The sequence below is a fragment of the Diabrotica virgifera genome, chromosome 5 (assembly GCF_917563875.1).
Source record: "Diabrotica virgifera virgifera chromosome 5, PGI_DIABVI_V3a".
In the NCBI taxonomy this organism is placed as follows: Eukaryota; Metazoa; Arthropoda; class Insecta; order Coleoptera; family Chrysomelidae; genus Diabrotica; species Diabrotica virgifera.
The window spans coordinates 156,965,260-156,984,327 of record NC_065447.1 but is presented as its reverse complement, the minus strand read 5'-3'; the positions used below and the strand labels follow the sequence as shown (position 1 = coordinate 156,984,327).

At 32.2% G+C, this 19,068-nt stretch overlaps 1 protein-coding gene across 2 annotated transcripts in view; it reads right to left on the bottom strand.

Moving 5' to 3' along the window:
* The window catches only part of LOC114332844 (myosin light chain 1), a 39,919-nt gene that overhangs the window by 3,624 nt on the left and 17,227 nt on the right, over window positions 1-19,068 (bottom strand). For both annotated transcript variants that reach the window (XM_028282623.2, XM_028282622.2), the window contains exons 3-5: window positions 15,767-15,907; window positions 6,661-6,828; window positions 1,803-1,889 (exon numbers count right to left, since the gene is read on the bottom strand). In XM_028282623.2, the coding sequence (XP_028138424.1) occupies window positions 1,803-1,889; window positions 6,661-6,828; window positions 15,767-15,907 (396 nt within the window). The remainder of the gene's footprint in view (window positions 1-1,802; window positions 1,890-6,660; window positions 6,829-15,766; window positions 15,908-19,068) is intronic.

Here is a 19,068-nt window from a genome sequence, read left to right as displayed (position 1 = left end):
AAAAATAAAAATGTTTATAAAAAATCATGAAAATCTTGCTACGGACTAATATCCAATGCTACTAAAAATCGAAAAAATGCTCGAACCCAATGATTTCTATTTTTTCTCTACCATTGCTAATGACAGAAATATTAGTATAAAGATTTCTCGAATATGGAACATAGTGCAACATTATCTTCTAAAAAGATTAGTTCTACAGAATAATATCGTTACATCTAAATATAAAAAAAACTCGTACCTACATATCAAAAAGTGTTAGTAAAAGTTTTTTGAAAAGATTTATTAAAACACCGTGTATATAAGACTTTTTGTTAAATAACGAACGGCTAAACAAGAAGTAAAACAAAACGTAAAAAAAAAGAAAGTGTTGTTTTTTTATTAAATTTTAAATCTTAATTTAAATCGTTTACCACTATTGAAAAAATTGTTTTTCAACAAAATAATCCAAAGTTAAACATATCACAATAATTTAAGATAATTAACAATTATTTGAATGACTACACTGGATGCTAGGTGTAAAAGAAATTTTATACAAATTCACAGTAAAAAATATTAGTATAATGTTAATTTTGAATATTAATACAGAAAAAAAATACAGAAAAATGTACATTACACGAATGACAGGAAAGGAATTCAAAATTTCAGAAAGTCTATAATTATTTGCTGACCATGCATTTCCATTCACAAAAAGTTCTGTCAACGAAGAAGAAGAACAAGTAACTATGAACAAATATTTTAATATTTGACAAAAAACCTTGCATATACCCTGACTGGGAAGAAGATAGAGGTCAATAGAGAAGACAGGACCGATGAACCAATACCTATTTAAACGTTTTATTAAGATTGTGGGCACAAAGAGAAGACAAGACCGATGAACCAATACCTATTTATATTTATTAAGATTGTGGGCACAATAATTGCGTGTTGTACACGTTTTTCAAGTTGTTTATTTTTCTTTGGAAAATAGTGAAGAAAATTCTCTCGTTATCCCATGAGTTTTTTAAAGTTATAATTTCCAACACATAGAACAGGAGGGAATGTGTATGATGTTCGTTTCTAAATGGAAATCTAAGTTTCTAAAAATTAAAATACAATTTATACTTATATTATTTTCTAAATCTAATAAAACATGCGATATACATATATATGTTTAATGATTGTAACGTTTGCGGACAACCTGTAACATATGCTATCGGCGGATTCGTGAGTATCACTATTTCTGGTTATTTAGTGTCCTAACATGAAATTTCCTGAGTGGTACTTCTTGGGTCGGTCAGTACATCATCCAGATAAATTAAATTAATCTTTCCTACAGTTACAACGTCTTCGTATAAACGTTTAAATTAATCTTGATGATACATGGGTTCGCCTGATTCAAGTGATTGCCTCATCTGTCAGGATCTTTAGTGAGTTTAGACAAAACATTTAAAATTATTTATTGTTAGCTAACTGTGTTAACGAACACCCTGTAACATTCTAACTAATTTTGTAATGTGAAGCTCAAAGGTAGCAAAAATTGTTGCTATTAACTTTTATTGCTATCTATTACTATAGCGGATCTATTGAGCTTTACCCCACTAATCAATCACCCTGTATATGTCTGATGATGGGCAATAACTATATAACGAAGAATCGCAATGGCAGGCTGTTGTTTCCAAATTTAAAAACAAAAACTGAAAGTTTTTCAGGCGTGAGCGAATAACACACTATTAAGAGCTCCTATTTAAGTAGCAGTTTTTTTATATTTGTTATAGATAAATCTATAACGTTTTGAAGAGATTGCTATCAAAACTAATACTTACGTTCGTAAGGGATGAAGCCATCATCATCTTCTTTGTCCATACAATCGGCTAAGACTTGTTCTGTTTCTGCGTCAGCTAACCTCTCACCTAGAAATAAAGAAAAAATTAAATCAACAAGGTTATTAAATTGTTCGTAATATGCGGTATATCTGGATATTTCTAAAAGAGGCACACGGATAGAAAAGGTAAGGATTGTATGTCAATTCACTACGTCCAAAAACGCCCGTAATTTTAAGTCAAATTCATGATTCAAAGTGCTGGAAAAATTAAATATCTGCAGTTTAATATATGTATTATTATGTGAATTGCAGAACTCGCTATCGCTGATTCTGCAAACTTTCACATGCGTGCCTTAAACGTGTACTTTTAACACTTATATCATAAATAACTATTAAAGTTATATCACGAAAAATATTAGTCTGTTAACCAGAAAATAATAATGATATTATATTTCGTACTGCAAGAGCCACTTTTCATAAATAATATTTTGTAAATTTTTCGTTATTTTATCTGTATAGTGTCACAACTCAAAAAAAAAATATTTTTAAAAAATATTTTTAGCAGAATTAATATACTATTTTGTAGAGCTCTAAACACCCTTGTAACTGACTAAAATAAGTATTTTACTAATTTTAATAGTTTTTTAATTGAACCCGGAAAAGTTCTAGCACAAATTATTGTAATCGTCGATTTCTCGATACTTCGCTTTTTTGACTTATGACACTGTTTGAGCGGAATTGCGATATGTGTATAATAGTTTGATATACACATTACTAAACACTTGTTATTTTACAATGGATCTGCTTTCATAATGGCTCTACTTTGGTGTTGCAATGTAAACTGAACAACGAAATTTCAAAATATCTACTAACTCGGTCTGAGAAATACTCGGATGACATGCGGTATATTATAGCGTTGCCTATTTTCCTTTGATTTTAATATTAGTTTGTGTAATATCGCTGTATTTGTTTTTTACATCACCTACGGAATGATTATTCACCCTGCTGTAGAATAAAATACTGCTCAAATAAAATAAACTTTATTTTTTCAAGAAACTTATGAACGGAAGCATAGTATCCAAAAATGGTGGAGGTTTCTACGAATACTACTGAATTACAAAAAAGTTTGAGTATTGGTAATGGTAGGGGAGCAACGCATGCTAAGTGTGCAGTGACTCGAGCGCTTTGGGGACCCATTGGGATGTGAAGAGTAGGTCCTAAAAACAAAAAAAGTTAAGTAAAATTTTCCATTTTGTTGGGGACTTGTTCATTTTTAATTTAATTTTCCATTTCAAACAATCGTTTTTTTAGAATATAGCGGCAATAAAAGTTACCTATTTTTAGGTAAGGAATCTAAATCTCTCATAAAAAATGGGGGCTCCCATTTAAGATTTTAAAGTAACCCCCCACCCTACAACCGCGGGGTCGTGTTTGATGCCATTTGCTAGATTTTTCAAAAATATTGAATAAGTGTATTTTTCAGTTTTTCGAACTGATGTTCATTTCGCGAAATATCGCGGGGTTCGTATTTAAAATATTAAATTTTAGCCACCACCCCTCTCCGTGGGAAGTTATGTTTGGTATAATTCGATAGAGTTTGGAAAAATATTGAGTATGTATTTTTTAGTTTTTCGATCTGTCATTCATTTCGCGAAATATGCGCTTTTTTCTTGTAAAATTTTGGGACTCGCCCATTTCCTTATGCCCCGCTCAAATCGTCAGATTTTTGAAGTGTACACTGTTTTGCATATACGTTGAGTCCGGGAATCTTTACCCATGCGTCATTAAAGCATACGAAATAAATAAGTCGATGATAAGTCGGAAATTGAAATTTACTAAACGCAACAGCAAGTGACAGTAAGTTTCAATTTCCGACTTATCATCGACTTATTTCGTATGCTTTAAATGATGACGCACAGGTAAAGATTCCCGGACTTAACTGCACTTAACTTACCTTATCTTAATCTGACAATTTTGAGTTTTTCTAAGGATAGATATTTTTTTCGGCTCTCCCTTAACGAACTTCCCTGTATTAAGAGCCAATATATGGTAGAGGTACATTTTCAGGGTACAAGGTTTCTCCCCATGTAATAATCTGACGCGCTCGAGTAACTGCAAAAATCCCCGCTTGGGCTGCCCTACCATAACTGGATGAAATTGCTGCTATACTAATAGCCTAAGAATACACTGGACTGCTGTAACTATAGAATCGTAAACACTGACATGCGGTATGCGGTACCGCAAGATAACTTTGAGTCGACGTAGCTCAAATACTAAACCATACTAAAATTGCAGCAGTTGGGAGCAGGTACAATTACACACCACTTGAAGTTACACAGATGGTCTTCTAGAAATCTTTTATAAAACACGTTTTACTTTCTATCTTTCTTTCTTCTCTGCCTTGTACTCTATCAGGGTTTCGGATTTGGGATCGCTATTTTAATTTACATTCACCCATCTCTTCAATTCTTTTCTGTTTTCCGCCATTATTTTTAATTCCTCGGGTGATTTTCCTTTAACTTTTCCTGCCTCTAATATTTGCTGTATCCATTTTTTTCTTGGTCTGCCTCTTTTTCTTTGTGCAATGTTCCTTGCTTCGTGGATTCTTCTCGTAATTCTGTTGGGTTGCATCCTCATCAAATTCCCATACCAATTCATTTATCTCTTTTTTAGTTTATTCATTATGGGTTCTTGGTTGGCCATTCTCCTAATAGTCTCGTTGCTTAATCTATCCCATTTTGTCTTTCCAACTATCCTTCTTAAATGTCTTATCTCCATTGCATTTATTCTGCTCTTATGTTTTTCCAGAATTGTCCAGTTTTCACTTGCGTAGAGCACAGTCGGTATCACTATTATGTTATATATGTTTATTTTTGTCTCTCTTGCAAGTTCTCTTTTCCCTAGTATTGGGGCTAAGGCATAATATAACTTGTTTGATTTCTTTGCTCTATTTGTTATTTCCCATTCTATTTTTCCGTCGTTAATAATGATACTTCCCAGGTATTCGTAAGTTGTAACTATTTCCAGTTCTGAGTTTTTGCATTTTATCTTTATTTCATTATCTTTGCCGTTGATTATCATTATCTTACTTTTTTCTCGTTTATTTCCATTTTTAGCTCTTCTATTTCCTCTACCCATATATCCATTAGTTTCTCGGAATCTGCTATTAGTACTATGACGTCCGCATACATTAAGGACTCTATTGTTACCGGTTGTAATCTATGGTATCCTATTATTGTCTGTAGTTGGTTGGTTCTTGCTCTAGTTTTTCTTATTAATTTATTCATTACGATTATGAATAGCAAAGGGCTGAGACTATCTCCTTGTTTAATACCTCTATTCCAACTAAATTCTTCTGATCGTTTCCCTGCTACTTGTACTCTTCCTTTTACCTGTTTGTAAGTACTTTCTATAATTTTTATCAATCTGTTTGGTACATTTATTTTCCTCAAGCATTCCTCTATAATTTGTCTTTCTATCGTGTCAAATGCTGCTCTTAGGTCTATGAATGCTTATACCAGTTTTCCCCACGTGTCTAAGCATCTTTATTTTAGGTTCCTGTTGGTAAATATGTTGTTATTTGTTTGTCTTCCTGGTCTAAAGGCCGCTTGTTCATCTCCCAATTTCTTTTCTACTTCTTGCCTTAGTTTTTTCTCTATTATTTTCAAATACACTTTAAAGCATACCATGACAGACATATAGCTCTGTAGTTTTCGCAGTTTATATGTTCTCCTTTTTTGTATATTGGTACAATTATGTTATTCTGCGAGTCTCTAGGGATTGCTTGTTTTTCCCACGCCTCTTTATATGCTATGTATATATCTGTCCATAGCCAGTTTATTCCCTCTTCTCCCATGTATTTTACCATTTCCGGTTCAATTTAATTATCTCCTCCTGCCTTGTCTATTTTTATGTTTGATATTTCTTCTATTACTTCTTCCCTACTTATTTGGTTTATCTCTGTGTTTTCTTGGCCTTCATTTATTACATTGTCAACCTGTGTTACTTCGGTAACAAATTTTTCCTCATAATATTTTTCCATACACTGTTCCGGGTTTATTTGAATTTGCATTGATCTATCCCTTACTGCATTTATTTCCTTTCGTTTTCCTCCCTTCATGTGTCGTATTATCGTCCAAATGTTTCTATTGTTTGTTATATATCCTTCTTGTAGTTTTTCTCCAAATTATTTTTATGATTTTGCTTTTGCTTGTGTGACTGTCTTTTTTACCAATCATCTCTGCTTGTAATATTGTTCTTTATCTTCTTCTAATCCCGTTTCGATGTATTTTTTCCATGCCATTTTCTTCTTTTTTATTTCTGTTTTCACTTCTTTATTCCACCATCTTGTCCTTTTCAATTGATTATTACATTTTTTGATTCCACATACTTCAGCTGCTGTTTTCTTTAATACTTCCCTGTAAGTTTTCCATCTTTCTTCCATTGTCCATGTTTCTTTTTGGCACTCTATCTGCCTCAATCTTTTATTGGTTTCCTTCTTGTAAAGTTCTCGCACACGTTCTGTCTTTAGTTCCATCACGTTTTACATCAAAATATTTTATATTTTTGGCAAAGTATGATATACTACATGTCAGTGGAGAAGGGTTTAAAGATTCAAAAAAGTGACCTATTTTGACACAAAATGACTTAAAATTGCTTAAATAATGACTTAAAATGGTGTAAATGTTGACTTCGTGTTTTAAGAAAAACAGAGGATTTTCTTAAAACTTACGGGTAAGAATTATGATGTCAAAAAATATCTGTATAGCAATGTACTGGAATGAATACAGGGATATTAAAATAATAAGCAACGTGGAAAAACGTAAGGTATTTAAACTTGAATGAATGATTACACTTACCAAGAGAAAGGAGTGTGTGGGAAAGTTCAGCAGCCATCATTTTACCGTTTTCTTCTTTATCGTACAACTTGAGACATTCAAGGAAATCGTCGAAGTTACCTTGTTCTTTGTCTTTCTTTACTTGGCTGAAGATGGGAAGGAATTCATCTAGTTTCAATTTCTTTTCGTCTAAAAGATTAAATTTAATTTATTATGGGAGGCTAAGTATTAATATAGTCTATAGTATAATCACAATAAAGATGCACTAGAAATAAACAAAACACAACACGTTTAATGCTACAAGGAGCACTCAAAAATCATAATTTAAAATGAATAATATACATTGTAAATCCCAAATCATGATTTACAAAGTTTATAAATTGTAAATCATGATTTGGGAGTGCTCATCGTAACATTCAACGTGTCTTGGTTTATTTCTAGTGCATCTTTATTGTGAGTTTAGTGTAGAAGATACGTTATAAGGTCGATCTGCACCGATCTGTTAAATGGATAAGCATTATTGGATATTTATGTAATTTAGTATGTCAACAATTACAAAAAAAAAACAAGGGGCCCCAATCTAATTTTGGCCTGACATAAAAAAAATTAAAAAATGATTTTTTTATGAATTTAAAAAACAATATTTTTTGACACGAACACATATTATTTCAGATTTTTTGGATAATTTCTTAAGTTGATGATTTTCGAGTTATAAACAGTTTAAAACTGAAAAAAGAACGAAATATGACGATATTAAATGTTCAAAAACGTAAGTAAAATGTCATTTTTGAAATTACGAAGTACCTAAATTCAAGTTCAAACCTTATTCTATCAGTTCTTGGTAAGTACTTTCGACTTATTTTATTTTTAAACATAGTTTTTTAGTTGTGAATGCAGCTCGATTGGCCCTTTTTCCATATAGACCAGGGCCCTGATTCTAAATCAAATTTCGACACTAAACAAGTCGCTTTCAATATGGCGACGGTTGAAATGCGATTGTGCGAGCCTTGTGGATTTTAGTTGAACTAACGAAGTGACGTCATGAAATAGCGACTATCGAAATTAATAGCGACTTTAAAAAGGGTGTTGATATTATAATTTCGACTGTCGAAATTATTTGACACGGAGATGAATGAATGGCCAAAAGCGAGGTTAGGTTTAGTTTAGATGTGTTTTGTTTATTTCTTGCAAGGAAAACTAAAGCAAAAGGTATTATAATATAGCTGGGTTTAATTGAAATTTGCTTGTTTTGAGGAATTAGATAGAATAGTATTAAATTAGAAATAATAATAATTGAGAATGTCCACAACATGAATCATCAACTCAATGAAAGATGTAAGGTAATAATCTGGGAAAATTAGTAAAAAACAAGAAAAATTAATTACCAGCTATTTTATTGCTGGACATGCTGAAATCAAATCTTAAGATTTCCTATATTAGTAATATAGCTGTGCAAAGTCCACAGAAAGTGTGCTATTTTGTTTATAAACAAATTAGCGCTCCGAAATCTTTTTTTTATTATTGCTCTATAACTCCGAAAATTTTAACTTTAAACCAAAACACTCACATAAAAATTGACAGTAATTTAATTCTGTACATTGATAATTTATTCCAATTTCCTTCGACGGAAATTTTCCTCGGAAAATTCGGGTTTTCCAAACAAAATCTTTAATTTTCAACTAAAATTTGAGGGAAGTAATTATTTATCAATAATTAAATAATTTGGTGACAGTGACATAAATCTTTTTTGTTATAAGTGTCTTGAAGATATGAAAATTTGTATGTACAAAGAGGACCGGAATTAAAAGGTATCTAATGGTTCAAAGATTAAAATCCTGTTGTTTATAACTCTGTCGCAAATGCCGGTCAAATTTGACCATTTATACCTGGAATCACTCCTCGCAATTCAATTTGTTTTTCTTCGAAAAGGACACAGAAGCCGTACCCTTTTCAACAGCGTTAACTTAATTTAATTAAATCTAATATTTTCTGAGGGGTTCTATTTGTTTATAAGCCAAAAAATTGTTTCTTTATAACATTCCTGAGACCGCTCAAATGGTCCAATTTCAATCCTGTAAGGTACGTTGAATAGGTATAGTGCTTTTTTATACGAAAATCATAGTTATTCTGGTATATCATAATCTTGCTGGTTATTATTTCGACCGAAATTTTTTAATTAACATTTTAATTATTGCTAAACTATTGGTTAGATTGTCGCCGGTCTCCTGATATACAGAGAGGGGCTAAATTATGGAATAAATTCATTTTCTCTAAAATGGACGATTTTAGAGAAAAATCCCGAAACAGGTCGATTTTTATTTTTAAATTAAATTTCTTGGCATATATTTCAAACCAGTGACGTCATCCATCCGAGCGTGATGACGTAATCGATTATTTTTTTAAATAGGAATAGGGGTTCGCGTTGTAACTCATTTACAAAGGCGTTCAATTCTCTATTCAGTATTATAAACATTAATATCATTATTTATACAGGGAGGCCAAAAAAATTTTTGAATTAAATTAATTGACGCATAGAAGAATGCATGCAGAAAATAGAAAAAAATGTTTATTTTGCAAATAAACATTGCTTTTAGCTTAAATTAAATGTTCAAACTGCCAATAGGTAGGAGGGAGGCTGTTTGTGATTTAATTTAAGCGAAAAGAAATGCTTATTTGTGAAATAAACCTTTTCTTCTATTTTCTGACAGCAGTACAATGTATTTTGAGTTAAATAAATTACATACATTCTTCTTTTTGCGCCAATTAATTTAATTCAAAAATTTTTTTTGCCAACCCTGTATAAATACCTAATGATAATAATGTTTATATTACTGAATAGAGAATTGAACGCCCTTTCAAATGACCTACCACACGACCCCTATTCTCATTAACAAAATTATCGAATACGTCATCACGCTCAGATGGATGACGTCACTAGTAAGAAATATATGCCAAAAAATTCTAATTTAAAAATAAAAATCGACCTCTTTCGGGATTTTGCTCCAAAATCGTCCGTTTTAAAGAAATGAATTTATTCCATAATTTAGCCCCTCTGTATAATCTACTATAATAAATCTTTCATGTCATCAATTATTTAATTATTGATAAATAATTAGGTACTTCCCTAAAATTTTAATTGAAAATTGCAGATTTTTTGGGAAAACTCGGATTTTCTGAGTAAAATTTTTGTTGAAGGAAATCGGAAAAAAAAATAACTTTGTGCAGAACTAAATTACGGTGAATTTTTATTTGAGTGTTTTTGGCTCAAAGGAAAAATTTAAGGAGTTACAGACCACTAATTTTAAAATAAAGAAGATTTAGAAGTGCTAATTTGTTTATAAATAAAATAACACACTTTCTGCGGACTTGTCATACCCCATATTACTAATAAAGTAACGCATAAATTCGTTATTTCGTAAACTGGTTACTTTAAGGAAAATTCCCGAAACACATCGATTTTTATTTTTAAATTACGGTTTTTTTGGCATATATATCATACTAGTGAAGTCATCCATCTGGGTGTGATGACGTAATCGATGATTTTTTTAAATGAGAATAGGGGTCATATGATAGCTCATTTAAAAGGGTATTCAATTCTCTATCCAAGAATATAAACATTAACATAATTATTTATACAGTGTGTTCAAAAAACATTTTTTAATTAAAATAAGTGAGACAAAAAGAAGAATATAATGTAATTATTTCATTCAAAATACATTTTACTACTGTCAGTAAACAGAAAAAAATTTTATTTCACAAATAAACATTGATTTTCGCTTAAACGAAATGTTCAAACTGCCAAGCGACAGGTGGGTGGCAGCTTTAACATTGAATTTAAGCAAAAAACAATATTTATTTCTCAAATAAACATTTTTTTCCTGTTTTCTGACAACAGTAAAACGTATTTTGAATTAAATAAATTACGTACATTCTTCTTTTTGTTTCAATTATTTTAATTAAAAAAATGTTTTTTGAACACCTTGTATAAATAATTAGGTAAATGTTTATATTATTGAATAGAGAATTGAATACCCTTTCAAATTAGCTATCACATGACCATTCTCATTTAAAAAAATCATCGATTACGTCATCGCGCCCAGATGGATGACGTCACTAGTATGATATATATGCTAAAAAATCTGAATCTAAAAATAAAAATCGACCCGTTTCAGGATTTTTCATTAATGTCGCTGGTTTACGAAATAATGAATTTATGCGTTACTTTATGGACGCACTGTATATGCAATCTTAAGATTCGATTTTAGCAATAAAATAGCTGGTAAATAATTTTTCCCAAAAATGGCATTTTTTCGACAATTTTCCCAGACTATCAACAAGTTCCAATAAACGGGAGCGCCAACCCAAATTCTGAGCAGTCTCAACATGATAAGGTTAATATCCCCAGTTGTAACTAATATCGAAATGAATAAGAATCGCTATATTCTGCGGCTGTCATGGCGGTGTCGAAATGAAATTGCGACTGTCGAAATGAATTAGAATCAGGCCCCAGGCCCTGCAAGTACTTGAGTATGCAAAACCTGAGGACCGACAACTATGTTCGGATTCTTTTACCTGTAACCTTGAACAATGAAAAACTGAATCTTGGCCGAGGGTGCGATGGTGCCTTTTTACCGATGTTACGTGCAGATAAAAAGCGATTTTTTGCAAAAAAAATTTTTTAGTATTTTTTGGGTCATTCTAAGTAAAAAATGTTCCCACAAGTTTTTTCGTAAAATGCATAGTTTTCGAGATAAACGCGGTTAAACTTAAAAAAAAATCAAAAAATTGCAATTTTTGAACCCGAATAACTTTTCATTAAAAAATAAAATAGCAATTCTGCTTGCAGCATTTGAAAGTTCAAGTCAAATTATACCGGTTTTGATTATTTGCATTGCTAAAAATTAATTTTTTTATTGTTAAACAAAGCTTGGACCATTCCATAGAAATTAAATGTAGGATAGAGAAAGCAATATCTGCATTTCAAAAAATGGCTAAGTTATTCAAATGTCATGATTTTTCAATGCCCATAAAAGTCAGGTTACTACGATGGTATATCTTTCCTATACTGTTGTACGGAGTTGAGTCGTGGATTCTCACAGACGCCACCTGCAAGAAAATTGAGGCTTTTGAGATGTGGCTTTATCGTCGAATCCTGAAGGTATTTTATACCGACCACGTTACTAATGAGGGTGTTTTGCTGAGAATGCAAAAAGAACAAGAGCTGCTAACCACAATAAAAGCAGCCAAAATCGAATACCTCGGTCACATCATGAGAAACAGCGAAATATATCGTGGGCGTACTGGGAAAATCCACTAACTCCATTTTTTTCAATTTTGATATTTTAATACCATTACATCAACAAACATTATTAACAGGAAAAATCGTATATCTCCAAATTCGTCATCCACCGTGCTTAAATCGGTACATTCAATGACAAAGAAAATCAACTAACTCCATCTTTTTCTAAGTTTTCATGAATAAAATAATGTTTTTCTAATTTTTCTTTACATATATGTGTAAACCACCTGTGGTTAATATCCTTCAAAATCATATCCAGGTAACAAAACTTGAACAGCTAGTGTACCTGATTTTTAGGAGGTAAGCCATAAGGTATAATAATGTTTAAATGCGTTTCTCTCAAAACTTTACTTTTGTGAGTTAGTGGATTTTCCCAGTACGCCCACGATATGGACTACTGCAACTAATCTTGCAAGGAAAAGTGGAGGGAAAACGAGGACCAGGAAGGCGAAGGATTTCCATGCTGAAGAATTTACACACATGGGTCAACACAACAACCACAAATCTTTTTAGAGCAGCAGTGTGCAAAGTGCAGATTGCCATTATGGTCGCCAACATCCGAAACGGATAGGTACTACAAGAAAAAGAAGAAGAAGAAGAAACAAAGCTATAAACAAACAGTGTTTGAGGGTTTTGTCGCATGTCCGCACCGCGCCAAGGATTAAAACCGAACGGAACCGACATCATTGGCGCGGTGCGGACATGCGACAAAACTTTTAAACACTGTTTGTTTATAGCTTTGTTTAACAATAAAAAAACTAATTTTTAGCGATAAAAATAATTAAAACCGGTATAACTTGACTTGGACTTTCAAATGCTGTAAGCAGAATTGCTATTTTATTTTTTAATCAAAAGTTATTCGGGTTCAAAAATTGCAATTTTTCGATTTTTTAATCACGTTTGTCTCGAAAACTATGCATTTTACGAAAAAACTTGTAAGAACATTTTTTGCATAGACTGACGCAAAAAATAAAAAAAATGTTTTTTGCGCTTTTTATTTGCCCGTAACCCAGGGAGGGGGGAGGAGGTAACAAGTCACCATCGCACCTTCGGCCAAGAATCAGTTTTTTCATTGTTCAAGGTCTCAGGTTAAAGAATCCGAACATAGTTTCAGGGCCTGCACTAATACGGAATCTTCCTCATTACCAATTAAAAATATATATTGTTTTCACCCAATTTTGAAAAAATGTGAAAACTTTGAATTATCCACGTCCGTCCGTCTCTCTGTCTGTCTCTCTGTCTGTCTCTCTGTCTGTCTGTAACCACAACTCCTACGTCATTTTAGAGGCTAACGGACCCGCATCCAAGCCATTTTTTCACACACATACGTCATTATACTAGGTAGAATGGACCAATGAGGTGTCAAATGAAAGCTTACAATCCAAGGATGGTACTAAAGGTGATAAATTTAACCTAGGCTGTCTGTTCGTCTGTCCGTCCGACCGCGAATATAACTCCTCCGTCAATATACCAGGTAGAATGAAAAGTGAGGTGTCAAATGAAAGCTTATAATCCAAGGATGGTATTAAAGGTGATAAATTTGACCTAGGCTGTCTGTCAGTCTGTCCGTCCGACCTCGACCACGAAAATAACTCCTCCGTCCCTCCGTCATTATACCAGGTAGAATGACAAATGAGGTGTAAAATGAAAGCCTATAATTCAAGGATGGTACTAAAGGGAATAAATTTGAACTAAGCTGTCTGTTCTTCTGTCCATCCGACCGCGAATATAACGCCTCTGTCATTATACCAGATAGAGTGACAAATTAGCTGTCAAATGAACGCTTATAATCCAAGGATGTTACTAAAGGTGAGAAATTTGACCTACGACTTCCGGTTTTAGAAATGCGACCAGAAGTACTGTTTTAAAGTCTGTCCATCTGTCTGTCCGTGCGCGAATAAAACTCCTCCGGTATTAATACAGATAAACTGACAAATGAGGTGTCGAATGAAAGCTTATAACCCAAGGATGGTATTAAAAATAAGAAATTTGACATCAGACTTCCGGTTTTAGAGTTGCAACTGTAAGTACAGTTTTAAAATCATCGAAATAGTATAAGCGATATATCATTCGACATGCCTTAGCAAGATAAGAACAAATGTAAAATTTTGGTTTTTATATAATTTTCGGTTAAAAAGTTCTAACTAGAAGTGCCATTATAGTCGCAGAAATAGTACATGTAACACATCAATCGAAGCGTATTGAAAAGTTGAGTTTGCATCTTTAGTTCCGGTATTGAAGTCATTTCTGTTTAAACAATAATGACTCAAACTTAGTAAAATCGTATATTAATCGACGCAAAGTTAAACGAAAAGCTCAAATATCGACTTCCAGTTCTACTTTTGAGTACTTTGGGTGAAAACCTAGGACTTACGAAGTCCAATTACTTTTCTTTTATTTACATAAAGCCGCATCAAGAAGTAAAATTACTTGTTCTAGAATAAAAAGTGGCAAAAATTATTATCAGAATCTGATAGACGAATACTGACAAAATAATATTTTTTACTTGTGTTTTTGAACCTTGAAAGTTGTCATCTTTCGTTCTTTTTTCAGTTTTTAATTGTTTATAATAACAGTTAACTTATGAGAAAAATTACAAATGACCTTTTTTGTTTAAAATGATCAAAAAAATCTGAAATAATATTTGACCGGGTCGAACCTTTTTTAAATTTATAAAAAAAATCATTTTTTAATTATTAATTAATTATAGTCAGAACAAAATTAGATCGGGCACCCCATGTTTTTTTATAATTTTTAACACTAGAAAGTCGAAGGGGCCAATTTGGCCCTGTTGCGATTTGAAGTTATTGTAGTTTTTTTATTTGAGGCAACAATAATTTTATATTTTATGACTTATTTTGATACAAAGACTTATTTAGCACAAAAAAATATTGTTTACTAAATTTATTAAATGGTTTTTCTAACAAATCTACCATAGAAGTCTAAAGGGGTCAAATTGGCCCTGTGTAAGTTATTATCGTTTTCTGGGAAATACGACGAGCCTTTCTTTCAAATTCCTGTCGGATGGGTAAAATTATATTTAGATATGTTTATTGTAAATGGTTACCCTTATACTGGTATTGATTATCTACGTAATAAAGATAAAATTGTTGGTGAACACAAGTGAACACAAAGATACAATTGTGGGTGTACAGGACCAAATGACGCGTCTTTACACTACAAAAGTAACTTCAAGACGATGGCCTATGTACGTGTTTTATAATACTCTTGACTTGGAAGCAATAAATGCATGGATTATTTATAAAGAAATAACTGGAAGTAGACTCAGTCTTTGTTAGTTTATTCTTCGGCTGTGTGAAGAATTATGGGCCCCATACCTTGCCTCCCGAAATCTGGAACTACGCCTAGCAACACCAGGTCTACCAACAACTATCACTGTTACTATCCAAAAACGAGAAAATTACCAGGTGAAAATATTTTGTATAGGAAATCATACTTCAAATCATTGCCGCGGCTGTAACAAGGCAATGTGTGGCAAATATCAAAAACTGCAAACTGTATGGTGTTCCGAAAGTTTTAGATAGGCATCTAATGTGTTAAACAATGAGAGTAACAAATAAAATCAGATTCTATCGTCTAGAGTATATTTAATGTCTTTAAACTGAGTTTTATTTGATTAAAGAACGTGGGGCCAAAATGATCCCTTCCGGCTTTCTAGGTAGATAAGATAAGCCCGACTTTCTAGTGTTAACATACTAAATTACATATCAAATAATTTTTATTCATTAAACAGATCGGTGCAGATCGGCCTTATATCGGATCCTTGATCCTAATAAAGATTGACGTTCATTGACTAGATTTACTTACTCTTCTTCTTGGTTCCTCCAACTTTTTCTATTGTGACCAAGGTTGGGTTAAGGTTGAGGGCCCTGAGCATGTCTCCCAAGTTAACAGCATCGACTGTGCCATTTCCTTCAAAGTCGTAGATGGAAAAGACAAAGTTGGCCCCTGAAATGAACAAAGGTTAGTTCTTAATAAAACAAAAAAAAATATTGTAACGACTATTTCCGATATAGTTTTTTTTTCAAATTTCAAAATTTCTTATAGGATATTATTTGAATATCGACACTATGCTTGTGTACTTTGGTTGACAAGCTACTCCAAAAGAACAATTAAATTATCAGTGAAAAGTCTTAGTAAATTAGTAAATGTATTGCTTAGAGTTATTTTTTAAATTATTATAAAAGTTATGGGGGTAGTGGCAGGGGATGAGTAAGTAAATATATGGGTAGTTGCAGTAACGCGGGTATAATCAAGAGTATTATGAAGAGGAAATCATGCAGCCTGATTTTACTCTCTGGTTGTTTATATCTCTTTTGTGTATTTTCTGTTTACGTCCTTAAGATCTAACCTAAGTTTTCTGTTAAAGTTTGGGCTTATAATTCCATTAATAAGATGTCTTATATGGCATCCTTATATGGTAATCCTTATATTAATTTAGCGTTTTTAAATAATCTGGTACCATATATTGCTTCCAATATACATTAAATATGTCTAATAGATGCGAAATCGCAACGTGAGACTAGATCACCGTATTTTTGCAACTGCGCGTTCAAGTCAATGAGCTTTGTTCCATTTCTATTCTTTAAATACCTTGTAGAGCTTGCTTGAATTTTTTTCATATCAATTTCATTTATTCCCTTCACTTCTTCAAGTTTTACGTTTTTCTACTGTGTCTTCCACACACCGCAGTTGTACATGTTTTTAAAATCTGTATTTTTTTATTGCTAATTATCTGCTTTTTTCTCGGATTTTGTACTTTGTTTGCAATTTATTTTCTCTCTTCTGTCATTGTTTTTTATATTAATATTATAAAGCGGGCCCATAAATCGGCGTGTGCTTGTATTTTTAATAATTTTCTACAGTGGCTGCTGCTTTTTCTAATTCCTCAGCACATAAGCGCACAGCTCCTATTTTACTATATAGTTTATTTTCCAATTATTTCTTCGGTTACTGTTGTACTAATTTTTTCTATTATGGCATTTGTCGAATCTAATATAAGCAATTTACACCAGACCCACTAACTAGATTATCTTGTAAAGTTGTCTTTGTTGTAAGTGTTTCATCTCTGTTGATTCTAGCATTCATTTTTGACTTCTCTGTGTCAGGTCATGTTTCTGTCGCATATATTCGTTATTAGTTTGATAGTTTTGTAAATTCTGCCTTTCCTTTCTATCCTAATATTTTTATTTCCCCATATTGTTTCATTTCGGCAAAACGGCTCTGTTTGCTCTATTCACATACTTTTCCACATCTGTTTCGAGCTTTCCGTAGCTAGCTGGTGTGATGCGTAGATATTTAAACTCCATCACTTGTTCTCTTATCTGACCTTCCAGATACAGTTTTACTTTTAGTAGATATCCTGTTATAACCATACATTGTAAATCCTCTTGAACTTGAGAAATTAGTATTGCATTTGATAGTGTTTGGTATTCTTTTTTATTTCTTACTTTTTTTATTATTTCATCCATGATCAGATTGAACAATTGAGGACTCAGAGTACACTTTAACTTATCCCACTGCCTGTTTTAACTGGGACAGGCAGTTATTCTTCTTAATTTAATGTGATTGTGATATTACGGTAGATATTTTGACCGTTTTTATTATTCCTAGAGGTATCTATTTTGCGTAAAATGGATAACATCCTTTAATTTTAACCTGTCAAATGCTTTCTTAAGGTCCACGAAACATAAATCCGCCGGCTTGTTGTATTCTATCGATTTCTCCTGCACTTGACTCATTATAATGTGGTGACCTTCCCTAAAACCTGGTTGTTCTTCTAGTAGTGTTATAATTTCTGCCGCCGGGGGTAATTGCGGAGTCGATCTAATCAAGGAGCCCTGCGGTTACCCCAGCCGATCACAAGCCTAGATAAATTATGGAGAGCGATTGGCAAGGTTAGCAACCTACCAAGCGTAAAAACGTAGATATACTGCTCAAAGAAAAAATGTATATTAGGAACCGGATTGATAATATATAGGTACATGCTGAAATGCTTTTTGGTGGCCTTTAAAGAGTTTTTTTATCAATAATCACCAAAATTTTGGCTATGGAACGAAGAGAGATTAAGAGTATTAATAGGGTTAAAAGATAATTTTTATAAAATACTGAAGGGCTCAAACATTCAAATACGGATTTTAATCTGAGCACGCTGAGCTTTAAGTACTGATCAAGCACTGATACTGGCACTTATCACAACTTTATCAAACTTATGGTAAAGACAGATACGTGTGGTCAGTGGCAATGAATTAGTTATTTTAACCTTTAACTACCCGCGCATCAAGTTATAACATAACTACACGCGTGGCGTACTTTGTACGCCACAAGAAAATACACTTAAAAACAGCGGATTTGTTTAATTTTTTTTTGAAAAAATACACTTAGTTTTTTGTTATAAACCTTATTCGGCATCAGTGAATACTTGGAGTTCCTTTTCAGTAAGCCAATTGGGATTTTTAACTGGAAACATGGAATAACTGGATTTCATGATAAATAAAATTACTAATAAAAAATTTTTTTCAATGTGATTTTTTACAGGAGAAAAAGTGTTGTTTACAAAGAAAAATATATTTTTTGCCATAATGACTAAAAAACAATTAAAATATGTACTTATATTACGACTTATAGTAATATAATCCTGGGGTATATTGTCCACCACCGGAAACAACAAATAATAAAATGTAAATTACGATCTTTCCAGAACGCCGATTATAACGAAACTAAAACCAAATTGTAAAGCACATTCCAGTGATAGGTTAGAAAAATAAGCAAGGTCAAAAATTAAATTTTTAAATATATTTCCAGTAGAATTCTTATATCTGGCGTACAAAGTACGCCAGCGCGTGTAGTTAAAGGTTAACCTTTAAAATTTAAAAAAATTAAAATACTATATTGGAAAAGGACAAATGTCTATCAAAAAATACTGGAATTTATTTTAAGATTGATTATGGCAACATTTATAAAGAAACTAAATTACTTTATAAAAATTGCGAATTTAACTATTTTAATGACATTTTCAATCTATTGTTTAAAAAAACCCCAATGTCAAACTACCCATTTCAAAAATAAGTGGGTCAGTATTCCGCAAATTATGAAAACGTTTCATTAAA